The sequence below is a fragment of the Canis lupus genome, chromosome 11, assembly GCF_048164855.1.
Source record: "Canis lupus baileyi chromosome 11, mCanLup2.hap1, whole genome shotgun sequence".
Taxonomy (NCBI): Eukaryota; Metazoa; Chordata; class Mammalia; order Carnivora; family Canidae; genus Canis; species Canis lupus.
The window spans coordinates 43,888,920-43,916,068 of record NC_132848.1 but is presented as its reverse complement, the minus strand read 5'-3'; the positions used below and the strand labels follow the sequence as shown (position 1 = coordinate 43,916,068).

General features: G+C 40.0%; 1 protein-coding gene across 50 annotated transcripts in view; it reads left to right on the top strand.

The window, feature by feature from the left end:
• The window catches only part of MAP4K4 (mitogen-activated protein kinase kinase kinase kinase 4), a 191,159-nt gene that overhangs the window by 83,532 nt on the left and 80,478 nt on the right, over positions 1–27,149 (top strand). For all 50 annotated transcript variants that reach the window (XM_072844437.1, XM_072844439.1, XM_072844442.1 and 47 more), the window contains exon 3: positions 1,239–1,295. In XM_072844437.1, coding sequence (XP_072700538.1) covers positions 1,239–1,295 — 57 coding nt within the window. The remainder of the gene's footprint in view (positions 1–1,238; positions 1,296–27,149) is intronic.

The window sequence follows — 27,149 nt, the reverse complement described above, 5'->3', positions numbered from 1 at the left end:
ATGTGTGTTGTGGGAATGGTGCCCCCCTTTTTATGGTGGCACTTTTGAAGACCAGGAAGGTAGTTCAGTTTAGAGGGAGGTGGTGGCATCTGCAGGTCGGTGAGAGTTGGGATAAGGTTCTTGGCCTGTGGATTTTGTCCTGGTTACCTGTAGAGTTGTGTAACTCCTGCTCATGAACTGCTGGGCCATTGCAGGACTCCATACCACTGTGACCACATACAGTTGAGATGTATTTGTAATACAGTGTCATTTTCATGATGGTGTTTTGTCCTAGATGCAACTTGAATTCCTAGATAAGCTTTCCAGACTAACTGGAGAGATTTCCTCAGGTTTCAAGTTCTAAAGTTCATAACTGTTCATCATGAGACCACAAGAGAGGCAGGCTCTTAGGAGATACAGGAACATTCTTTCTGTTTTACATTTGTTGAAGAAGAACCATTGTCCACAAAGTCCTGAAGTAAATCAAGCTCAGGAGATCTGGGTAGCTCTGTGTTACTCGCCTGAGAAATGGCCATCAGGGCACTGCAAAGAGTAGATGGAAGGGTCAGGGCTGACAGGAATTAAATCTAGTCCTGTGCATCTGGGTGAGAGAATGACCTCATATTGGTTTGAAATGCTCAGGGATAGAAATAATGACTTTTAGGTCCTAGGTCAGGAATGATACTGTAGCTGTAAGAAGACTCTCTCCTTCTGCATCATCCCTATCTCTTTGTGCACTGCCTTATTTTGAGTAATTATTCTCAACCTCACTTTGGGACTGTAGAAAAGCTTCAAATAAGACCCTTGGTATAACTTTCATAAAATCAAGTAATGGGTCTTGGGAGTACACCAGGGAAAAGTGACTGCTATTCGTTTTTAACAGTAAATATCTAGGGGCTTTTTTGCGATGCGTCATTTTATTTATGCAGAATGTTAAGAAAGAAAACATGGCCAACCGGATGTATATAAGAAAATATTATTTAAGTTGCTTAGGTTGAGAGGTAATGATATGTAAATTGAACCCAAGAAAGAAAGGAATTGATACTTTATCAAAACTTACTGTCTCTACTACTTGTTTTGTTTATTAAGTGTGGTTCATTGATATTATAACCCATATTCTGCTGGAGAGCACGAGACTATTTCATCATCACTTTTGGGGAAAAGTACAAAAGAGATGATTTATTGAAACTGTAACCATTGTGTTCTAATGATCCTGCAAAAACGTGATGCCAATTATCTTTCTTTTCTCTGTTTTTCAGGGTCGACATGTTAAAACAGGTCAGCTGGCGGCCATCAAAGTTATGGATGTCACTGAGGTATGGTTGGGTCACAAATAGTTTTAAAGAAATCATTATATAAAAAATAAGATCCTCCATCCCTCTAACCCCCAATGTAATAGTATTACTCTGTTTGTAGAATTGATCTTGAACAAATTGCCCCCCTGTGACATTGTGGGTTCATAAGGTCCAGCAGACTAGTTGGCTTAAATTGTTGCAGATGGTCCCCCAAGTAACTAGGAATCAGTAGCATTTTCTTTAAAAAACAAAAAAACTGAGTGATGTCATCCTTGGCAACTTAATGGACCATAATTGGAAACATCTCTAATGGAAAAGTAAAGATTTGAGAAGGGCCCATGGAGGTCACATGGATAGGGAGATCGAGGGGGTGTGGGGTGGGGAAAGACTTCTCTGGGGTATTAGGCCACATTTGGGCCATTTCTTTTATTTTTAACATGGGGAAAGAAAACAGATCCAGCCAAGTTCCCAGAGGTTTGAAAACAGAAACATCTGCTAGAATGCTGAGCAGATTGTTGGCAAAATTTAGTAGCAAAAAATAGTTCTTGAAACGGTCACATGAGGATTTACTCTGTAGCTTTAGATGGGAAAGAGGAGAAATTAACTCACACAAAAGTAAGTGTATATGTTCCTGTGCATGTACATACATGCACAAGTCCATATTTAACTTCTTGAAGATAACCATAGACCGCAGTGAACCAAATCCATCTTACTTTAAATTATTTTTATCTGAAATTTTACTTTTCATTCTCATGGTTGCTTCTAACTTGCCTAATTATAAATAACATCCACCATCATTATCATAGATTCTAGAGTTAGCTAGCAGCCATGGGGATCTGGGATATAGTTTTAAAAATTTTATTTTTTTATTTTTTTGAGAAGAGGGTGCTGGGCAGAGGGAGAGGGCAGGAATCTCAAGCAGGGGCTCGATCTCATGACCCGGAGATCATGACCTGAGCCAAAATGAATAGTTGGACACTTAACCAGCTGAGCCACCCAGGCGTCCTTAATTGGGTATCTTTAAATCAGACCATAATATTCCCCAAATCTGGGGTTGATCTAGGGAGATAATGACTGAACTGATTTCAGATGTACAGTTGAGTATTCTAGAGAGATTTCCTCCATGGTCCTGTTCTACTCTTGGTCTCCAAAAACATGCTCATCTCCAATATGCATATTTGTTAGTACGAATTATATGTACTGCCGAAGTGAGCACTGTTAGTACGAATTAGAAAACACTGTTGCCTGTGGACTATGAGACAACTGATAGAACTTTATACAAATATTTGAAGATGTGACATTTTATGAGATGGCTGCTCTCATTTTTCTGCCACAGAGAATACTAGAGACTTTATAATGAAAAGGGACCCATTGCAGGCACCTGGGTAGCTCAGTGGTTGAGCGTCTGCCTTTGCTCGGGTTGTGGTCCCATGGTCCTGGGATCAAGTCCTGTGTCTGGGTCTCTGCGGGGATCCTGCTTCTCCCTCTGCCTGTGTCTCTGCCTCTCTCTCTCTCTCTCTCTCTCTCTCTGTCTCTCATGAATAAATGAACAAAATCTTTTTTATAAAAAAAATAAAAAGGACCCATTGCTTGGTTGAATGGCCTAAGGAAACTTGTAACATACTATGATAATGGACTGTTCTGTTGCCTTATAGTGACACTATCTTGGATGCTTTCCAGTTAAATATTATTTTTAAGATTATTTTAAAGAGTAGTGAAGGAGCAGAATTTCTAACCTAACTGTAATTTAAATACAGCAGTCAAGTTATTTCCGAAGTGCCCTCTGTGAATGGAATGATGGTTGGCACCTTCCTGTCAAGCTTCCATTCCTGCCACTGTGCATGATGCTGGTGCTGCATTGGGAAATGGTCTAGCTGGAGCCTCTGTTCTTTGGCATTTATTAACACACTTCCTGACTTATTTACTAGCAGATGAGACACCATTTTGAACGTAAGCTTTTGGAATTTTACAAAGCAGTTGGAAGTTCTGAGAGTTGCATTTCTTTTTTTTCTTTCCATATACATAGATGATTTTATTTATTGAGAGAGAGAGAGAGAGAGCTTGCAAGCATGTGCACATGTGAGAGGCGGTGGTGTGTGGAGGGAGAAAGAGTCTTAAGCAGACTCCCTGCTGAACGTAGAGCCACCACAGAGCTCAGTACCATGACCCTGAGACCAAGACCTGATCCCAAATCAAGTCAGACGCTTAACCAGCTGAGCCACCCAGGTGCCCCGAGAATTGCATTTTTCTCAATTATATGGTCACTGCTTTTTTTAAAAAAGTAAATACTGCTACTTTATAATATCTATTGTTGGTGCTTTGGTTTCTTTTAATCATCTTTCTGTGAGCATAGCTATGAAATACATATCTATGTGTGTGATGGATGCCTTTTGTATTCCACTTTTGTTGAGTTGTATACAAAAGGTATTTCCTTGCCTGCAGAATCAGGCAATGTTGGACAAATGCATTTTCAGGACTCCTTTAAAAATAATTAAGCAAAACCCATGTGTTCAGGTAAAATGAAAACCAGATGGTGAGTCTTCAGAACAAATACAAACCAAATCAGCCATTTACCATATTGGCCTTTCAGTAATGTTTCTTGTGTGCTGTTTTTATTTAGTGACCTCTATACAGAGTGACCTCTGTGCTATAGCTTGGGGCACAGTCAGGGCTCACAGTGAGTGTTGATTATGGATAGAGGATATTGTACAGCTGGTACCCTGGAAAACATATCCTTGCCCCTCATATCAAGGGCCTTCCAGCTTGTAAAGTTTTAGACATTGGCCTAGGGGCGATCTAAGAGCAGGAGTGGGGAGCAGGCTGGAATGAGGGGGAATTTGCAGCTGATGTAGCAATCTTTTTGTATTTCTTCTCAGACTTTCACAATTTTAAGAATTGACTATCTTTAGGATTTTGAAAGGCTCTTTTTAAAGAAAGCTTGTCATTTATCAGAGTGGTTGTGGGAAGGGTTTAAGAAGCCATGTTAAGGATATGTTCAAACTGGAGAAGACCAGAACATGAGATCTATAACGTGGTTTTTGTTTTTGGAATAATTACAGATTCGATGAATTTGCAGAGATTATATAGGGGAGTCTCATGTACCCTGCACCCAGTTTTCTGCTGTGGTAGTAGCATCTTTGTAACTGAGTTCCTTACGCAAAATCAAGCAAGGCGAACAGTTGCTCTTACAAGTTAAGGACTCGACTCCTACTCCAGTGTTCGATTATAGCAAACAAGCCTGTACTGTTATACATGGCTTCAAAACAGTGCAGGCCACTGATAATTGGGCCTGATACAGTCCACAGAGCTTGTTCAGATTTCCCCAGTTGGACATGCACTTGTGTGTATGTATGTTTTTGAGTTGTTTTCAGGGAAACTTGATTGAAGTGGTTGTTGGATTCTTGTTAAACTCCTTCCTTTCAGTCCTCATATCTTAACATGGGGAATGATAGTTTCTGGGATATTCTATTACTTTGAATTAATGCTCTGGAAGGTAAGAAGATAAATCCGCTAGATCAGTAACTCAATTTGGGGTCCATAAACTCTTAAAGTAAGATTTATCTCTGAGAATATGTTTTCATTTTAATAATATCCCCTGAACTTTTTACTATGAAAATGCTCATAATTACAGAATTGTAGGAGAAATGAACACTCTGAGTCACTCTGCTCTTAGACCGCCCCTAGGCCAATGCCTAAATGAACAACTCTGAAGTTAACATTTTGTATGTGTGTTGTATGTGTATTGTTGTGGCACCACCATGACTCTTCACTTGTACATACTTGAGTGTGCTTCTCTTAAAATACAGTCTTCCATATAATCATAACACCACCTGAAAGAATTAATTAATGCTTACAGAATTTCACTTGATGTTCAGTCTATTCAGATATCCTCAAATGTGCCAAGAATGTTTTTACAGACATTTTTCAAATCCTAGTGCAGCCAAGGTTTGTGCATTACATCTAGTTATCTTTTGGCTCACTTTTTGTCTGATAGCTCCTCCGTATCCTCCTGGCCCCTCCTGTTTCGTTTCATTTCATTTTATTTCTTTTATTTTTTTTTAATTTTTATTTATTTATGATAGTCACACACAGAGAGAGAGAGAGGCAGAGACATAGGCAGAGGGAGAAGCAGGCTCCATGCACCGGGAGCCTGACGTGGGATTTGATCCCGGGTCTCCAGGATTGCGCCCTGGGCCAAAGGCAGGCGCTGAACCACTGCGCCACCCAGGGATCCCCATTTTATTTCTTTTCTAAGAAATTGGCTTTTGGAAGAATCCAGCCAGTTTGTAAAATATCCCACATTCTGGATTTGCCTGTTTCCTTGTGTTGTGCTTTAACTGGTCCCTCCCTTTTACATTTCCTGGAAACTGGAAATTAGGTTGGGAGGCTTGTTAAGACTCTCGATTAGATGATGTGTATGTGTGTGTGTAGGCAAGAATACCTCATTCATGGTATTAGATCCTTCCTATTGTATCACGTTAGGAGTCACAGCCCTCTAGTTGTCTCCCTGTTAGAGAAGCCAAGTTTGAACTTTGATTGGAGAGGGAGTTAACCAGAGCTCTCCCCTCTTAGGATGTACTGCTAGCTTCAAACTTTGTTAATAATCTCCAGGGCAATACTTGGGCACTGTGTGAATATTCTGTTCATCAACAGCTTTTTAACTAATTGTTTTGCCATTCATTTGGTGATTCTTTCCTGATTTAGTTATTACAGTGAAATGATGACTTTTAGATTCTGTCTTCTATATTATTTAGCATCAGTCTATAAAGAAGAGTTTCCTTAGCTACTCCCACCCTTCTTTGTCTTTCTTTTTCTGGATATTGCTATAGACATTGGCAATTCTATTTATTCAATGTGTTTATCAATTAAAGCTATTACTGTTTATTTAATCAAATTGTACCTCATCTGGCTATGGGAGTTAATCCATGCCCTTTGTCATGACTCCTTTAGCTCTAAGTACTTCTGTATTTTCTGACACAAGTAGGTATTTGAAGCTCACTGGCCAGGATTTGGAATCTCTTTGTCTCAAGAGCTGTAGTTCCTTTTAGTGGGAAGTATCTTTAGAAACCAGTATCTGAATGCTTCTTCTCTGAAGTTTTTGGTCCTTGGAATATACTTCTTAAGGATTTGTAGTCAGAAGGCTATGCTCAGAAGTTACTTGAAATATTTCCTTTCTCTATATGGTTCATAAATTTGTTATTCAGCTCAGTTTAGTTTCTGTTGAGTCATTTATAGGGCTTGCTTTTTCTCCAGATTAATTTTTAAATGTGTAAATCATTTACATTGGTCACAAGTCAAAACCATATAAAAAGGTATGCATTTTGATAAACAGTTTTTAAAACGCTTACTCTAGATATCTGGGTGATAGACCACCTCACCCCCAAGTATTGCCATATAGTTACAATGCCCTTATTTGTTTTTGTCATTTGTTTGGGCAAGGTAGGACAAAACATTTCTTGGGGTGATGCAGAGAGAACAGAGGCAAACTTAATATGTGGTATTTCATGTCAAACTGAGATGAAATGGTGCTCTGTGGAGTGCTGTTTCACTGCAGTACATCACCATGGACTGGGAGTGTTGCATACACTTCAGTCTCCTGGCCAGTCCCATAGTCTTTCTTCCACTTGGCCATTTTGGCATGAAATGGGGTTAAAGTAGTAGATTAGCAAATTACAGTTTCTGGACCTGCACCAATACCTGGGGACTTGTTAGAAATGCGCTGTCTCACTTTCCACCCAGACTACTGCATTAGAAATTCTGGATTGGGGCTAGGACCCAGCAATCTGGTTGTAACAAGCCCTCCTTGGCGATTCTGCTGTACACTCAAGTTTGAAAGCCCATACTTTAATGGAACCTTAGGAAAGAAGCTGGCCGCTCATATCTACAGGTGAAGAATTCTAGCTCGGAGACACTGGCACCTCGTGCTCAGGAATACATTGCTAGTTAGATTACAGGGATTAGAATCCAGATCTTTGATTCTCAATTTAATGAGCCTTTGAAAGTAGTAATAGTTTGAAACATTAGGTTCTAAGTAGAACTGATTTGATCTGGACCTTAAAGACTGGAAGAGTCTTGATCATTTTTCTCCTTTCTAAAGTTTGTTTTTACCAGATCAGTCAGAGTATACTTTTTTTAATCTTAGGACCAAAATTTTGTGGTTGGTAATTGTGGCATATTCCTTGGAGGAAAGGAAGATGCTGGGGCTGATGGTCATTGGGGTGCAGGAAGCCAGCTGGCAGATTTTATTGCGTACCCTCCATATTCCTTGCACTGTGTTCCTAGGGATTTAAAGCATAAAAGCTGTGTGAAAACATGGCCTTGCCTGGAACAGCCAGCAAAACCCTAGCCTCTGCCTATCATCAAATTGGAGAGGCAGGAGCCCCAGAAGCAGCCCACCAGTGCTAAGCAAGTGAAGATCATATCTGACGGAACAGTGTTTGAGCACCGTCTGAGCTAGGTCCAGGGAAGAGGAGGGGGACATATTGCTTGCTCTTATGGACTTCATGCTCTGACAAGAGAGAGCAAAACAGACTTACTCCAGTGACAAAGCAAGGCCAGGCTTGCTTAACAGTTAAGCAAGTTAAACCAGGCTTAACAGTTTTCTCTCTTTTCAGTTGGAGGGGAGCACAATATCACAAATGTGCTGTTCTTGTCTAGACTGAAAATAAGAACAAAAGAAAGGGAGGGAGAGATCTCTGTGGACTGTGTGACCTGTTGTTCCATCCTTTTGTTCCATCCCGTTGTTCCTCAGAGTCTAGTTAAATGCTGCAGGCCTTAACAGCTTGGTTCTGGCTTCTTCCATTCAGGCCAACTGGTGGCACTTTCTCCCTGGCCTTCCCCTGGCTCTGGCCCACTCATCATATCATGGCTGGGGGCTGTCAGGGAAAGGCTGGTCAAGTATCAAGTGAGACGGTGTCAGCTCTAGTGTCAGCTCTGTCATCAGCTGGGCGCCCTCCTCCACCTCCCCCACCCCTGCCCCCGATAGACTTGCTTTCCTTGTCTTCTGTTTTTTACCTTTTTTTTTTTTTACTTACTTACTTACTTACTTACTTATTTATTTATTTATTTATTTATTTATTTTTGTTTTTTACCTTTCTTAACAAGCTACCTTGTCTTTCTCTGCCACTGAGAGAGAAACTGATGTGCCAGGTTTACGGCATGCCAAATTTCCTTATCTGGCATTTTCTTACTTTTGATAGCTTCTAATTTAATTTAAATGATCTTGATCTTAGATTGCAATTCCTAATTAGGATTGTTTTCCTTAGTCAGCTTTTCTATAGATAAAGATCACAAGTCATACCTTTTTTATTATTATTAATGGTACAAGTTATTGAAGAAAAACTCTTGATTAAATTTTGATTTGTTTTAATTAAAAAGTATGACTGATTTTTGAGAACTAGTAATTCCACTGTATCCTCAAAAAGTACAGCAGTATTTCTCAGCCTTATTTTCATTATCACCTCCCTAAGAAGCCTTTAAGATATTTTTCCTAATCACCCTTTATGAAATTTTAAAATACCTATGTATCTGTTTCTGTGCAGTATGGATATCTTTATGCTCTGTATGTAAGAGTGGTAAGTTTTTCTTCTACCTCCAAAACCCACTTTTCATTGCTCTTTGGGAGGGGGATGATATCACTCTAATTGATATCTCCATTGATATCAACCTGGTATAGAATAAAGTAAACATACAACAACCTTATACAAATGAGCCAGGGTAAGCATTATGCTATTTCTAATATTTTCTTTTTATAAAAAAATGTACTAGAGATTAGAATTCATCTAAGGTGATAAAGAATGTCTATTGCCTGGGAAAAGTATAGAATGCATGAAGGGAACTAACATTTTTTAGAAGACTTGTTTTTTTTTTTTTTTTTTTTTCTTTTAAAGATTTTATTTATTCATGAGACACACACACAGAGAGAGAGAGAGAGGCAGAGACATAGGCAGAGGGAGAAGCAGACTCCATGCAGGGGACCTGACATGGGACCTCGATCCCAGGTCCCCAGGATTAGGCCCTGGGCGGACAGCGGTGCTAAACTGCTGAGCCACTCAGGCTGCCCCTTTTTTTTTTTTAATTTAAAAAAAATTTTATTTATTTATTTATTTATGATAGTCACAGAGAAAGAGAGAGAGAGAGAGAGAGAGGCAGAGACATAGGCAGAGGGAGAAGCAGGCTCCATGCACCGGGAGCCCGACATGGGATTCGATCCCGGGTCTCCAGGATCACGCCCTGGGCCAAAGGCAGGCGCTAAACCGCTGCGCCACCCAGGGATCCCAGGCTGCCCTTTTTAGAAGACTTGTGCCAGCTATCACGTAAGGTATGATACAGGTACTTGCTTGAATTACACACAATAGACTTTGGAGACAGATAGCATCGTCCTCTCTTTTTAGAATGAAAGAGCGAAGGCTAGGACTCGTTTCCAAGCTTTCCTGATTGTGAAGCCTACTCCTCTTTGAATCCATCAATCCTTCTTTTCCCAAAGTGATATGAAGGGTGATGTGAACTTCTCAACAAATGGGTACTTGTTGAAGTGTTTTAAATGCTGGTGATATGACAATGAAATTTTTTTTAAGGATTAGGGTTTTTGTTTTTGTTTTTGTTTTTTTTGACAGAGATAGAATATGTTTCTATTTTGGATTAATTCATTTTAAGAATGCAACTGATTTTTACAAGCAAAGAATGATTTAAACTAGGTCAGCTATATACCTCATGTTGTTTTTCATGTTGAAAAGCCTTCATTTTATTGATGGATAACAACAGTTTGTATTCAGAAAAGTGATCTGCTTGAAGTTTCACTTATTGCCAAAGTATCATCCCAGTCTTCCATTCATTGCAATCATGATATATCCTAGTTCACATTAGAAGCATCGTATAGTGGTGGTCTGTAGTTAGGTTCTAATGCAGCAAATAAGTTGCAATACCTTGTAAGTTGTAGGTACTGGTATCTTTTTTTCTTTTTTAAGATTTTATTTTATTTGAGAAATCGAGCAAGAGTGAGAGAAAGCATGGATGGGATGAGGGGCAGAGGGAGAAACAGACTCCTTGCTGAGCAGGTTGCCCAATGTGATGTGGGGCTCCAGCCCAGGACTTGGGGATCATGATCTGAGCTGAAGGGAGACACTTAACTGACTGAGCACCCAAGTGTCCTGGTACTCAGATCTTTGATGAATTGTACAGGTGATCTAATTTTGGTGGATGCTTGGAGAAGCTTGTAATAGATGTGCATTATTGTTTTCATTGTCCAGGAAAGTTATAGTAATACATTGTTGCCATAGAGGACTTTGAAGTTGTGATCCTGTTAGCATTCTCAGTCTTTGTATAAGAATACTAAGAATAATCATAGATGTTATACATTAGCCATAAGAATTGATCTGCTCAAAAAAAAAAAAAACAAAAAAAAAGAATTGATCTGCTCTTCACACTTGAATTTCATCCCTCTAAGGAAAGAAAATAAGAGTCCTTTAAAATTATTAGTGATTAGAAAGAGACAGTACATTTTTGGGTTTTGTTTTTAGAATTGTCACTGAACTAATAAAAAATGATTTATCTTTTTTCTACTCTTTCTTATGAAATATTTTCTTATAAATTTGAGGCCTATAAATATTTTTCAAGATGAATTTGTAGTTTATGAACCTTATAGAAAGTCAGCCTCTTTATTCAATAGTCCTGTGCTGGCTTTTACCCAAGACAGTAGTAACACCCTTTGTTGGACTAGGGCCTAGAATTATGTTTCATGAAGGTTCAGTTTCCTCATCTGTAAAGTGGAATAAAAATTCCAGGCTTTTGTCAGAAGTATAGAATAGATGTAAAGTGTCTAGCATATTAATTTTTTACACAGTAAATGAGGGTTTTTGTTGTTGTTTCCTTCTTCATTTTTGCTGAAGACTTTTGTTACTCCTAGACTTTTGTTACTCTCCTTAGATACTCTTGGCCTCTCCCAGGTGGCCTTCTTCCTTTTCATTCCTGCATCTTCTGCATCAGGTGGCTTCTTTGTCCCCTGGTTATAGGCATCACTGTATCTCCTTGGCAATTACTTTTGTCTGGCCCTATGAGTAATTTTCTAGTGCTGTTCTAACAACCACCCAGAGAACAGTTTCCGCACATTTTTATTGTTCTATTATTCTGTACTAGACTAGAAACTGAGTTTGTACTAGATTAGAAACTCTTTGTTAAGGGGTAACTCTTAGGGTTCTCATAGCCCTTCTAGGCTTAGGACAGAGCCCTTCCCATGGATAATGCTTAGCTTTGCTGTTTTCTAAAGAATGTCCTAGCAGTTCTTCCTTCCTTCCTTCCTTCCTTCCTTCCTTCCTTCCTTCCTTCCTTCCTTCCTTCCTTCCTTCCTTCCTTCCTTCCTTCCTTCCTTCCTTCCTTCCTTCCTTCCTTCCTTCCGATTCTATTTATTCGAGAGAGAGAGAGAGGAGAGAGAGAGAGCATGGGAGGGGTGGGTAGTAGAGGGAGAAGGAGAAACAGACTCTCCACTGAGCAGGGAGGGAGGGAGTCGAATGCAGGACTCACATCCTGAAACTCTGGGATCATGACCCTAGCTGAAGGGAGTTGCTTACTGACTGAGCTACCCAGGCACCCCTGTCCTGGTAGTTTTAAAGGAGAATTTACAGAAGTGTTTTGGGCATTGACATAAAATATATATAGATTCCCTTTAATAAATTAGATGCCGTTCTTAATAGATATGTCCTAGTATATTTTTATTGTATTATTGTACTCTATAATCATATGTTTTTTCTGTTACTTTGTGGGATAATTTTAAATATTAAAAAGAAATGGAGAAAAATGCCATTCATTCTTACCAAAAGTATGACAGAGTACTAATTGCTTTGGTCAGATGCAGTTTTGATTCATTTGGGACTGGAAATGGCAAATATCAACCATGATTTGCAGGGGTGTTTTGTTTTGTTTTGTTTTAATGCTGTTCATGAAGTTGCATTAATTCATTCATTGAAACCATTACTGAACACCTAGTCTTTTTAATAATACCTACTATTCTCAGATCCGGGGTAGAATAGAAAATTAATTATGCTCTAGAAGGAGCTATTCTTGATCTCTTGGTAAAACAAAACTTGCTTTGAATGGATGCTCTTTGTAATTGTTAATGAGCACTCTCCAGGTCACTTCTGTAAGTTCTGTTGCTACATGAATCAAAGAGATTTTTCTAAGTAAGTAGTTGAATAAAAAAGTCACAGCAAAATCTGCATAACCTAAATTGCTAGTTTCAAAATATGGGCCCTGTTCTTTTAAAAATCTCATCTTCTTTCCCCACCAGCTTTTTTTTTTTTTTTTCCAATTGTTGGGCTATAAGTGCAAAATTTTGTTTTTCATCTTGACATCTCCCTTCCTGTTTCTATTCCCAGCAAATTTTTTGAAAAAGCTGTGTGTTGGAGGTTCTCAAGACCATCCTCAGGTTTGATGATTCACTGGGAGTACACAGGGTTCAACATATAGTACCCTCAACCATGATTTGTACAGTACGATGGAAGAACACAAAGCAAAATTAGCAAAGGAAAAAGGCACATGGGATAAAGTGCAAAGGAAACCAGACACAACCTATTAGGAGTCCTATCCCACTAGAGTCGTATAGAATATGCCTAATTCCTTCAGTAATAAGTTGTCAAAATACATGTGAAGTGTTGTTGTCTGGCAGGAAAGCTCATTAGAGACTCAGTACCCCAGATTTTTTATTTGGAGCTGGTCACATAAGCACATCTGCCTGATATGTACCAAAAATTTCAGACTCCTGGCTGGAAAGCAGGGGTTCAACAATAGACCACATTGTTCAAACCATCTAGAAATGGTGAGCCACTCTTATCAATTCTGGGAATGGTGGAAACCTTCCTGACATCTTAGACCCTTGCAAGCAGGACTTTTTTTTTTTTTTTTTTTTAAGCAGGACTTTTAGTGATAGTATTCTCAGGTCCTGGGACCAGACTCTTCTGAACTCTACATTCACTTATCAGTTGCCTTTTCAGCATCTCTAATTGGGTGTCTAATGGCCCAAACTCAATGTATGTCATATGAGTTCCTTCTCTTTCCTCCATAGACGTGTTCCTCCTTCAGCCTTGACCTTTCTCAATTGGTGGCATTCCCAACCTTCTGTTTGCTCAGGCCAAAAAAACAAAAAAGCCTAGGAATCTAGGGACTACTCTGCCTAATATATAACACTCATCTCATTCGTTAGGAAATCCTGTTAGTGTTCCCTTCCTTTGAACAATACCCAGTTTGTGTCAAAATAATCTTTGCCCTTGGTGGCCAGTGGGAGGCAGTAAGCCACAAATTAATAACTATGGAATGTGGATTATAGGTACAGGAGAGTCTATTATACTGTTTTCTCTACTTTTGTATATTTGAAACTCCTAACAAATTTTAACAGTCTGTAAGAAACTATCACACATATGGATCTGTCCCTTCCCACTACAGCCTCTACTACTACTGCCCCGCCCCCCCACCACCCTGTCCACCCCTCTTTTCTCGGTATAGCAGCCTAGTGATTCTTTAGAAACAAAGTCTGATCGGAATCTATCACTGATTCCTTACTGAGCTCACAGTAAAATCCCAGGCTCTTGGGGATCCCTGGGTGGCACAGCGGTTTGGCGCCTGCCTTTGGCCCAGGGCGCGATCCTGGAGACCTGGGATCGAATCCCACGTCGGGCTCCCTGTGCATAGAGCCTGCTTCTCTCTCCGCCTGTGTCTCTGCCTCTCTCTGTGTGACTATCATAAATAAATAAAAATTAAAAAAAAAAAATCCCAGGCTCTTAGAGTAGCTGACAGTACTCATCAGATTGCCTCCTGCCCTGTTCTGTCTCATACCTCCTCTCCTACTCCCCCCCCCCTCAACTACACAGGCCTACTCCTTCTTTCTCCTGCCAGGGAGCTCCTACCTGAAGACTTCCCATTTACTATTGTTCCCCCCATCCCCCTTTCATGACGTTATGGCCCAGTCCTTCACCTTCATGCCCAGTGGCACTTTCTAACCAACCCCTAATGCCCATACCTTGTTGTATGTTTTCCAGTTCCATCACACAGTGTATAACTGGCCTATTATACTTAGTGTATATCACTTTCCTCTACCATTGCTCCATTTCATCCCTTCTCACCCTGGAATATAAGGTCCATGGTAACAGGGATCTTTGTTAATTGTTTTCAGTGATGCATCATCCCAAGTACCAAATTCAGTGCCTGGCATATATAGAAGGCATTTCATGAATGATAGTTGAATGAATGGTCAGTCCTGTGACACAAATTAGAAATCTACTAGAGTTCATCTTTTTTCTTTTTTTATGTGAAGAATCCAAAGCCCAAAGAAGTTATATGTAGTTGGTTAATGGTTTTGTAGGAGTGTGTGTGTGAACATGTGTGCTTTTGTTTATGAAACTATTTGAAAATTAAACTTTTATTAATCTTTTAATTATGTATCCTGAGATACCCTTTGAGATGTAGTAAAATGGTGAAGCAGTACGATTGGAAAGAACAGGTTTCAAATACCCCATGCCTATTCCATTGAAATGCTTTACCTTTTAAAATGGTAACCCTTTTTTAAGAGGACCTCCTTAACCCCACCAGACCTGATTTTCTAAAGTTAATTCCAATAGCTGCTTTCCAGTTTAAATTCTTTTTATAGGTACTGAGTATAAATTCATAGCCTAAACTAAACTGCCCGTATAATAAAACTTACAGAAATTGCTTGTTTTCTTACTCTGTCAATGTCCAGTGATAATCCACGGTGAGAACATATAGTTACTATGACAATGAAAGAGCTTTTAGGATAAAAGCTTTACTTGCTTGTTTGGAGAAACCTCACTGCCTCTCCTCCCCTCAGCATCATACTCTGAGAGAAGGAAAATGAGAAATCTTTAGTGACAGAATCCATATCTTCTAATTATTCTGACTTCTGTACTTACCTATAGAAAAGGGTGTTGACTTTAGTGGGAATGATCTAAAGCAAGATTAGAGAAATAACTGGTTGGTTGGCTAAGTTTTTAGCTTCCACATTGGCAGTATTGTGGGTGCAGTGCTAATCCACACATGGCCCTTAAGCAGTGCAGGAAGCTACCCCAACAAGCTGTCCTTTGGCAAAAGAGCAGACTCTGAGAGAACAGCCTCTCTGCCTAGTCCCCATAACAGCTAGGCTGTGCCACAGATGCAACTCTCCTAGATTTATAACTCTACATGCTGATGTGGTTTAACAAAGCCTAGATTATATTATAACTGTAATCCTGCCCCAAAGCTTGTTTTAATTTTTTTTTTTTTTTACAGATTCAAATATGTCCCTTTGAACCTTGGGCACTGTATTTATTCAGTATGTGTTAGAGGTTTTCAGTGATCTTTCGGATCGTTATAATTGTCAGCTTCTATTCAAAGCCATGGTGAGGTGAAAGAAATTGATCTGCTGGCTCCTCTTCGTAGTACTCACTGCTGCTAATTGGTCGTCCACTCTGACAGAGTGCAAGCCCTGAGGAGGTGGAAACCTGCCTCTAGGCCTGGACTGCTACTGTGATCTGTGATTCATGGTTGTCACGGTGTCTGGGGCTCTGAAGTCCAGCAGAGTTTTCACAAGGCCTGAGAACCTTGTGCCAGTTTATCTTGTTTCTTTTATGTCTGGACATTCTCAGATACCTTTATTCTTTCTCCTTAATATACCTGTGTTATAGCAGTGTGTTTTCAGGTTTGGAAAGATTTGAAAGAACCTACTTCTCAAGGGTAACTGTGTCTACTTACTTGCCTTTGTATGTGAAGTATAACATGAATACAGAGAAAGGCATACATTAGAAGTTCAGCAAATTTCCGAAAAGTGAACACATCTACTCAAGAACCAGCAACTAGATCAAGAAACAGGACATTGCTAGCCTCCTAAGAGTGCCGCTGGTGCCCTGTTTCGGTCAGTAATTCCTCCCCGCCCCCAAGAATAACCAGTATCCTGACTCCTAACATGAAAGATTATTTTTGCTTATGTTTGTATTTGATATAAATGGAACCATATGGTACTATTATGTCTGGCTTCTTTTGCTTAACATTATGTTTGTGAGATCCAATCATGTTGCTGCACATAGAAATCGTTTATTTTCATTTTTTTGATGATTTTATTTATTTATTCATGAGAGACGAGAGAGAGAGAGAGAGAGAGAGAGAGAGAGAGAGAGGCAGAGACACAGGCAGAAGGAGAAGCAGGCCCCACGCAGGGAGCCCGACATGGGACTGTATCCCAGGACTCCAGGATCATGCCCTGGGCCGAAGGCAGGCGCTAAACCGCTGAGCTACCCAGGGATCCCCGTCATTTCATTTTTTAAAGATTTTATTTATTTATTCATAAGAGACACAGAGAGAGTCAGAGACCTAGGCAGAGGAAGAAGCAGCCTCCCCCTAGGGAGCCTGATGCAGAACTTGATCCCAGGACCCCTGGATCACAACCTGAGCCAAAGGCAGACGCTCAACCACTGAGCCTTGCAGGCGCCCCTTATTTTAATTTCTTCTAGTATTCTGTTGTGTCTCACTGGTTTCCAAGTGAATATCTCTCTCCAGTTGGGTGTAGAGCTAGTCATGCAGCCCAGCACCACCATCTTGGACACAGTAGGTACTGAATTGACTTGCTGTAGAAATAGAAGGAAATTTATCCAGTGTAGGAACTTCTCCTTTATTAGATAAAGAGATGCTGAGGTGCATGTTATAGGGAAACCTTCACTTCTTTATTTCTCATGTTTGGGCATGATGAAATATTTAACCTCTTTACTGATTTAATATTATTTGCTTAACTACAAGAGTCATGAGAAAGAGTGGATAATGTTGCTAACTTTTGATGACTGGAAATAAAGTATTACTTAGGAACTTTTTCAGAACTCCCGTCTTCACTGGAGTTTTTTTATACCACACCGTTGGGGGATTCTTCTTTGGCTTGGGTCTTAGCAGTGATGTCACGCTGCCGTCCAATTTTCATCCTGTTTGTGAGGCTGATTGGCTTTTCTGCTGACCTTGCTTCACATGGAGCATGTCCTCCCCGCCTCCCTTAAGGTGGTGGAAGTTTGGGGTGAAATAAAGATGGGGAGATGAAACCAAATATAAAATTCCAAGCAAGCCTGTGTTCTTGCCCCACCCGACTTCTGACCAGCTCCCTCTCTCCCTCGGTTCCTCACAGATCTTCAGGTGAGAAATATCTCAGGCTCTACTTCTTCTTATTTCTAAAGAACAAGGATGTTTAAAACAACAAAGTCTTTGGTGTGACATTCTGTCATAACTAAGAGAGCAGCAGTAACTGTAGTAACTGTTAGGATGTGGGAATGTGTCATTATGTGGTATTTCCTGGTGGTGAATCACCTTCCCAAGAGCCCCCTTGGTTATCACTTCTCTTGTGAGTGAGAGGAGATGTTTTTTGAAGAAAAGAGTGGACAGACACTTTCTTTGTCACTGTTTCACTCTTAATGTGCCTGGCTATAGCTACTCTTCTCTCACTTTGTTCACTTACTGAAGTTGCAGGATTTTTTTTTACCCCCCTGCAGCTAGGACTAAAGAAGATTCCCTGGTTATTTGCTCTTCCCTAAGTTGTTTAGAAAGAAGAAGAAAATGACTACACAGATGTTTTTGTTCAAAAGGGGAAAGGAAAAAAAGGCTGTTAAGATAGAAGAGATTAACATTTGGAACTGCCGGGTAAAGCAGCAGCCTCTGGGTCTTTGTGAGAGCCATGGTGTGACTGGACCCAGTTGCCCTGTGTGACTTGGTACATTTGGAGTGATACTGCTCACAATTCAAGCAGCCTTTTATCTTTTGTCTTCACCTTCTTTAAACTAACAGGACTTCTTATATGATAGTTTGAGTAAGTTGACTAACATTGAGTCCTGCTATATTTGTATAAGTGCTTTGTAATGATACTCTGGTTCATAGTTTGTGTGTGTGTAGGGCAACTGCCATTATCCTTTAGTCAGTCCAGAGACCAAAAGGATTGTGGTCATATTTGTGATGGAAAATGGATTGTCATAGTGAAGTCCAGCAAAATGAGTTGTTATTTTCAAGATAAGCCCTACTGCCGTACTAGCAACCGTTGTTCTAGTTCTTCTCTGTGTGTTTTTATTTTCCCCACTAGGAGGATGGAGAGTACAAGCCCATTTCTCCTGCCTGCTGGTCAGCAGATGAATGCTGTCTGGTGTGGGTGCAGTGTGTGTAGGGGTTGTGGCTTGGCAGCTCATGGAGAGGGTTATTGGCTTCATGTAGACAGATGCAAGGACTCTGCATCTTCCTCTTAATCCATGGAGCCAGTGGCTATGGCCCCACTTGTGGTTTGAATACAGCAAAATTTATAGCTGATGTTGCTTCAGGTAGAGTTGAGGTCATCACAGATGGTGAATGTTTTCTTAACTGCTCATGTTAGCTTAGAAGTTCAAGGTCTTTGGGGCCTTTTAGTTTTGCTGGTAATGCTTATCTTCTCAGTGGTAAGAAAATGAAATTTTATCCTTCCCTTCCTCTAAGAAAAGTTTAGCATAATGACAATGGTATATGTTTATATTTATTACAAGTTACTTAAAAACTTATTACAAGTTTTAAAATTTATTATAAATTATATATAAATTAAATATGTTTATGGTGTACAAATCATAGCTCAAATACTAGGAACAAAAAGTTTAAGTGCCTTCTGGAGTACTGTTTTTGTTTTTTAGTTTATGAAATGTAGATATTCTAGAGAGAAAATAGAAATAAAAAGATGAAAAAGCATTTCACAATTCTGTCACCTTGGCTTACTTATTGTTAACATGTTAGTGTATATTTTTCTAGTTTCACATATATTCTAGATACATACATGTGCCTTTATGTGTAAAATTATTTTTTAAATGATAAAATAGCCCTTTTTCTAACATTAAAAGTAATATACTGTGTAGAAAATCGAAAGATGGAAAACCTTTTTCCTTACACTGCCCCTGCCCCCGTCCCTCTGCCTACCCCCACAGGATAACTATAGTTGACTTTTTGATGTGTTTCCAGTCTTGTGGATTAAAGCTATTTCTTACTGCTGTTAATCACTCAAGGAACTCCCCACTGAACATGTGTGTTTATTTATATGGCTGCATTTAGTTTAAAAATAAGCTTGTATTTATTCTAAGAAGATTTCTCCTAAACAGTTTAGCTCAGTGCTGTAGTCTTAGTCAGTCTCAAACATAAACTTAAGTCACTGCTTGACAGTTCACTTCTACCTTTAAGCTTGCTAATAGTATGTATATACCTTTTATATTTATGTAGTGCTTACTTCTGTCAGTATACTTTGTACAGTGTGGCCCTTCAGGTTGTAAAATACTACAGAACAGGCTAGTTTCAGTAACTTTGTAATACTGTGTGGCTGGAAGCACTTTTTATTTTTAGTTGTTTTTTTCCGTTGGCCTACAAGGTCTTGAAAGGCGGCAGGCACTAATTGCCACTATACAACATGGTTGCTTAATCTCCATACATTTTCCTTGACAGCTGCTCCTTAAGTTACAAGGTATTTGTCATTATCTTTATTATTTTAACTTACTGCTTATAAAGAAAACTGGAGTTAGGGAAAGGAAGCAGTATACGACTTAGGAAAATCCTGATGACTGTTTGAAACTAACATACTATTTTAAACTTCTTTGATAGATTCTGTGTATTTCTACTGATACTTGATTCACATCTTCCATCACCTGCTTAATTGAGGTATTTCAGTCTCAGTATTTGTCTACATAATATCTTCAGCATCTGTTGTTTCATTTGTATGGAAGGGAAGATAGCTGGCTGCCAGCCTGTCTCTAAGCTGGACTGTGACCTCATGTCTGTGATCGATGGACACAGCTGTGGGCTTTCCATGTGTGCTTGGCAGCACCAACACCCCAAACATCTGGTTTAAGAATGTAGTTCTCTTCTCCTCCAACTCTATGAAAATTATTTGGTGCATAATGGAATAATGCCAAGTATCCTTACTCGGTATAGAAGTCAAAAGTGACTCCAGAGGAGCCCAGGGTGGCTTTCTCTGCAGACTTGAAGATATCAGTGAATTGAAAGTATCACTGTCTTACTGAGTATGTACCTATAAATCACTTGGTCCAGTGCCACGTGGATACATGCTACTTTTCTTCATCCTAAGTTTAAGAAATGGCTATTTTGGTGTAACAGGTAACAAAACCAGCAGTGCAGGTTTTGGCCAGAGTGGTTTAGTTTGATTCACATCTCACAAGGATTGCAGTGTCTGAGATGCATTTCTCAGCTCCTGTACATTTTCAGTGAGGATATTGAGGCAAAATTACATAGTACCACTGTGGGGTTTTTCCTGCTCTCTCTCTTCCCAGTGCCTACAACAGTATATGTTACGAAGTAGGTCCTCATTGAATACATTGGTACTGGTGGATGGGCATACATAGATAGGGATGTGGTTCTTGCTAAATGGCTGTCAAGAACAGTGACTGAGCAATTTCCTAGCCTTCATTATTTTGGGTCATGGTTGATGATAAATGTAGCAGTTTATATTGCTGGTTTGGGGTGGATGAGTTGGGCAGGTTCTAACGTAATATCTTTCTTTGTTCTTAGGAGTTTGGGTGGTGAACGTCCTTTCAGAGTCTTCACTGGAGAAATTTATTTGAACATGTTACTGATTTGCATTTTGATCTCTGTAAACCAGGGTTTCCCCTCAGAGGAGATGCCATTTGAGGTGCTTACTTTGTGTATTCTGCTGGCGATGATCTATTTTCTTTTGTTCCTTTTTCCTTTTCTTTGGTGCAGAAATCTCCACACCTCCAGTCTCAAGGGTAGGCATGGGATAACTGCTGGTCTTTTTTCTTGCCCTCTGTGAGAGTTCTAGTTTTAAACGGTTACTCGGACTTGGCCAGCCTGATTTGGGAGGCTGCACACACTCACCATGTATTTTGCTTCCATGTCATTTAGAATACAGGGACCCAGTGATCCCTGGGTGAGGACTACCATATTCTTTAGGGAGTGGCACTCTTTGACTTTCACCAGACGGAGAGCATCTGTAGTGTCCTCAGGCCTTCCTTTCAGATCTCTCTTCCAGTGATTGTAGCCTACAGTTTAAGTTTTCACTGTGTGTGTGAGTGTGTGTATAGAAGGAAGAAAATGGATTAAGGAACATGATCTCAAGTTAATGAGATATTTTTAGACCAAAATGACTTACTACAATTTTGTGAAATATATGTAGTAGACCACTCTAAAGTTCTACATAAAGTGATTGTGATTAATAACAAAAAGTTTGCTAATCATTATCTTTCTGATAATCTAAAAAACTCTATACTTTTGCTTTATTTATTTTTCTCATTAAACTTTTGCTTTAACAGGCAAAATTCTGTAACAGAGTTTTGGTCAAGATGTTTGCATTAAAAAGTACTAATTTTAAAAACTAGTACTTAAAACTGCCATACACACACAAAACAAATGATTCACAAAACATTCTCCTTTCCTTCTGAAGGTTTTACAATGCATTGTTATCATTAACCAGTTTTTTACTATTAAACTTAAGCGGCCAATTGACACAAAGAGTTCTGAGACTGTTCTTCCGCCACTGATTAAGACTGGGGTGGCAGGTATTGGGGATAATATTCATTTAGCTTTCTGGGCAGTGGGCAGACTGGGTGACCTTGCCAGCTCCAGCTGCCTTCTTGTCCACTGCTTTGATGACCCCTAAGCAGCTGTCTGTCTCATGTCATGAAGAGCAAAATGGCCCAGAGGAGCATAGTCAGAGAAGCTCTCAACACACGTAGGCTTGCCAGGAACCATATCAACAATGGCAGCATCACCAGATTTCAAGAACTTGGGACCATCTTCCAGCTTTTTTTTCCAGAACAATGATATATCTTATCTTTTAGCTCAGCAAAAGTAAAAGTAATGTGAGCTGTGTGACAATCAGGCACAGGTGAATGAATATCCAGTGATTTAGCCTGGATGGTTCAGGGTAATCACCTGAGCCATGAAGCCAGCTGCTGCCATTGGTGGATCATTTTTGCTGTCACCAGCCACGATGAACATCTTTGACAGATATGTTCTTGACATTGAAGCCCATACTGTCCCCAAGAAGAGCCTCACTCAAAGCTTCGTGGTGCATTTCAACAGACTTTACTTCAGTTGTAGCATTGACTGGAGCAAAGGTGACCACCATGCCAGATTTAAAAACATCAGTCTCCACTCGGCCCACAGACACAGTACCCATACACCAATTTTGTGGATGCCCTGGAGAGGCAGACACAAGGGCTTATCAGTTGGATGAGTTGGTGGCAGAATGCAATCCAGAGCTTCAGGCAGTGTGGTTCCACTGGCATTCCCATTTTTATGGGTGACTTTCCATCCCTTGAACCAAAGCATGTTAGCGCTTGGCTCCAGCATGTTGTCACCCTTCCAACCAGAAAACTGGCACAGATGCTACTGTGCCAGGGTTGTAGCTAATTTTCTTAATGTAGGTGCTGACTTCCTTAACGATTTCCTCGTATCTCTTCTGGCTCTAGGGTGGGTCATTGGAATCCATTTTGGTAATACTAGCAATTAGTTGTTTTATACCCAGTGTGTAAGCCAGAAGGGCATACTCATGGGTCTGTCCATTCTTGGAGCTACCTGCTTCAGATTCACCAACACAGGCAGCAACAATCAGAGCACAGTCAGCCTGGTTGGTATGTGCCTGTAATCAGTTTTTGTTTTTTGTTTTGTTTTGTTTTTTAAATATTTATTTATTTATTATTTATGATAGACATAGAGAGAGAGAGAGAGAGACAGAGAGACACAGGAGGAGGGAGAAGCAGGCTCCATGCCAGGAGCCTGATGCAGGACTCGATCCCGGGACTCCAGGATGGCGCCCTGGGCCAAAGGCAGGCGCCAAACCGCTGAGCCACCCAGGGATCCCCTGTAATCAGTTTTTGATAAAATTTCTGTGTCCTGAGGCATCAATGATGGTCACATAATACTTACTGGTCTTGAATTTCCACAGGGAGATATCAGTGGTGATATCATGTTCACGTTCAGCTTTCAATTTAGCCAGACCTAGGCATTCTTGAAGGAGCCCTTTCCCATTTCAGCAGCCTCCTTCTCAAATTGTTTGATAGTTCTTTTGTCCATCCCACCACCTTTGTAGATCAGATGGCCAGTAGTGGTAGACTTGCCCGAATCTATGTCCAATGACGACGATGTTGATGTGAGTCTTTTCCTTTCCCATTTTGGTTTACCAATGACGACGATGTTGATGTGAGTCTTTTCCTTTCCCATTTTGGTTTAGGTTTAGCGGTGGTTTTTCACAACACCTGTGTTCTGGTGGCAAACCACCTTTGCTTTAAATAATTACTGTGCAGCTGGCTCACTGTTCGTTGGGGTGCTTGGAGGACTATAGGAGGTAAAAGAAGCAAGGTTAAGATAAGATATAAATTTATAGCTTCAGAATTTGTGGAAACTTAATTTGGTTGGCCTGTTTAAATTGGATTATTTTAATCCCATATTATTGCCTTCCACTCTAAAAGATTTATTTGATGGGAAACACGTTTTATTCCTATAGGCAATAAAATTTACATTTTAAATAATAATCTACATCTTTTAAGATCACATTTAAAGAAAGATTTTCTTTTCTTTTTTAAGATTTTATTTATTTATTAGAGACAGAGAGAGAGAGAGGCATAGACACAGACAGAGGGAGAAGCAGGCTCCATGCAGGGAACCCGTTGTGAGACTTGATCCTGGATCTCCAGGATCACGCCATGGGCTGAAGGCGGCGCTAAACCGCTAAGCCACTGGGGCTGCCCTAAAGAAAGATTTTCTGATAAAATACAAATAGTATTCAATATAAGCAGTAATATGTATTGTGTTTAGAACATGTCTCAGAATGAAAATACTTGGAGTTGAGGCAGAATCAACTGCCCATAGTAGTTGTAACATTCCTTAAGGCTTGGGAGTATGTTGATTAATATCAATCACAGAATAAGTTTTCTTATTTCTAGTCAAATCACATATTGAAGATAATTGGTCATCTGTTCCCTTCAGTCTTTGAAATCTGGGTTTTTGATATCTTTTCATGTTTTTCCAAGAGGAGCACCTGCAGTTTAATATTATGTCCTTGTATGAACAGAGGTAACTGCGTATAGAGTTAAGGACACCTGTTGCTAACCATTCTTTAGCATTAGACCTAACCTAACTATAGCAGTCAGAAAGAAAATAGTTTATAGTGGTGTTACCTGTTTTGGTGGCTGGCCAGTGGGTTAGTTGATGGCTGGCATCCTTGCCTAGGCTTTCTTAGCCTGTCACAATAATGAGTCGGTAAACCTGGCAAAGTGTGTGCTATTGATTGTCTGTCCACCTACCTGCTGCCAGAAGGCAGGTGATGCCAGAGATTTATGTGGTTTGAGTTCACCTGGACTGCCTCTTTTACAGGCTACTTTAGGAATGCTGTGTGTTCAGAATTGCATTAAATGCTGTTTATAAAGTAAAAGATAATTATAATTCATTTCCCAAACATTGTATTTAAGTACCTACTATGTGCTAGGCACCATGAGAGTCTTTTTTCACACATCCTGTCTTGTGACTCACTGGCCAGGAATGGATTAGAGTTTTTCATCTTATACATAAGGATGGTGAGGCTCAAGGATTTTCTCTCTCATTTAAAAAAAAATAATCTGTCTTACACATTCAGTGTGACAGGCACTGTCACTGTACAGAGATGAACAAGATAGAGTCCCTGTCTTTGGAGCTTATGTTCTCATAGAGAAGATTCATTTTAAACTAATCATTGTGGGGCAGTGAGTACTGTGAAAAGCAATAATCTGTCTCCAGAGCCGGTAATTTTTATGTAACTGAATGTTTTCATTACCTTTCTAGTTTCTTCTGGAGCTTAAAACTTGCAGTTGGCATGGAGCATAACTAGAGTGAAGCTTCTAGAGAAGAGGGGTTTCTCCAGCTGGGAGGCTTGGGGACATATTTTGATAAGTTTCTGTGGCTGTTACAGAGTATACTGGTATTTGGTTCAGAGCAGAACTTCCCTTTTGGGTTTTATTGAGTGATGTGGGGTCAGTTTGCGTATTAATTTAGTGCAGATGGTGGCCCGGTGGAATCAGATACCCACTAGCTGGTCAAGTATAGTCATTTTTCACTTGGAATTTTGAAGCTTCTGATTACATATTCTCATTTTCTCTTTTCACATATTTTGGTGTGTTCCTAAAAAGTAGGGAAAGTTGAGGGAGACACATTTTAAGTGGGTTTCCTAGTTGAAATTGAAAAATAAGGTGGTTTGAGTTTTAACTATTGAAGTCATTATTTCTGGTGCCATTCTATAGCTTTCCTCTGCACCACAGTAGTGAGAAATGATCACACAGATTTTAAGAAGTTTTGAGAAGTGTTGGAGTGGTCTCTGCATGTGTTAAGTTCCATCTTCCCCAGAATGTGAGTAGATGCAGTGCGATATTGCCAAATGAATGATCTTTCCTGAATTCTGTCACCTAAAAGCTCTTAAATGGGGGGATGTCTGTAAACAATTAGAATATCTTGATTGTATTTTCTGTTTTGCCCGAAGATATGTGAAACTTAGTCATCGTCGTCTTGAATCACTTCTGTGACAAACATCTTTGAATATTGAGAGCTAAGAGAATGGTTCTAAATATGTGGTTTCCACAAGGATCTTCCAGAGACTTCTCCAGGCATGTGAAATGTGTACCAGAAGTCACTCAGTTGTATTTGATATAAACCACCATTTCAGAACAAAGAGGGGAATGAATCCCTTTCCAGATATGCAGATTATCCACAGCAAAATGAATTGTTTGTAAATAACAAAATGGATACACCTTTAAACTGAAGCTTATTTCCTTATTGCGGTAGTCTCCAGAGCTTAATCGTGCTCAATGCCGCCAGCTAGCTGGCTCTCCTCTGGTCTTTGTCCTGCTGACTCCAGCTGCCTCATCTTCCTAGTGTCTCAACTCAAGAGAATTGCCTGGGCTCTGATTGGGTTCCCTCTCCCTATGAGAGAGCTTGAAATCTCTCTCAAGGCAGTAAGCTGGGGCAATTATAAAGCTTCTCTGGTGTTTCCCATCTCCCAGGGGTCAATTGCCCTGCAATCCCTGGTGTCCAGTGTCTTAAAACTTTTTCTCTTTGTTTTGTCTAATTCTAGTTGTCTGGTGGGAGAGTAAATCTGGTCCTTGATAATCTATCTTGGCCAAGAGAAGTAGTGCCCATCATTCCTTTTAACTGAAGACATTTTTCAGAGCCCAGCCTTTATCTGACTCATCATGTCAGATTTGGTGCAAGAGCCTTTGTGCTTGTGAACACACGGATGGATCCAGTAGGAAATGCACAAACATGTACCCCTTAGCATACCCATACCTTCTTCAGAGTTGCGCCCCTTGTTGCCTTTCATTACTTGGGCATACTTTTAGTTTTTTTTTTTTTTTCTTTTTTTTTCCTTAACTTTTAGGGTTTCAAGCAAGACTTTCTTCAGTGTGCACAGTATTTTCTTGCTTGCAGTGATGGAAGCTTCATGGAGTTTACCACTAGTTTAGGGAAGGGTATGAATGGCCTGAGGCAAGGTCTTCTTTAAGGGACCCTCTGGCAGGTCAGAAAGGTGAAGATAGCATAATGGTTGACCCTGGACTCCATTTACCTTCTCCTTTGCTCTAGGAAAAACTTAAGCTTGGAAATTCTTGATCTCAAGAAGTTATGGGTCAGGATTGGTACCATTATAGAAAACGGTAGGAAATGACTGTGAAGGCAGACCTCTGTGTTGCAGTTGACCCAGCAGAAGGCAAATTAGCAAGGTTCTGGTACTTCAGGCTCCCATCATAATTGTGGAAGCAACCCAATTAGGGAGATTGGCAATGACTCTAGAACAGCATGGAGGGGATCGAGACACTTATTCCAGGGAGCCAGAGGGAGCCAGACCATGTGAATTGCCAGAAAGAAACTCAT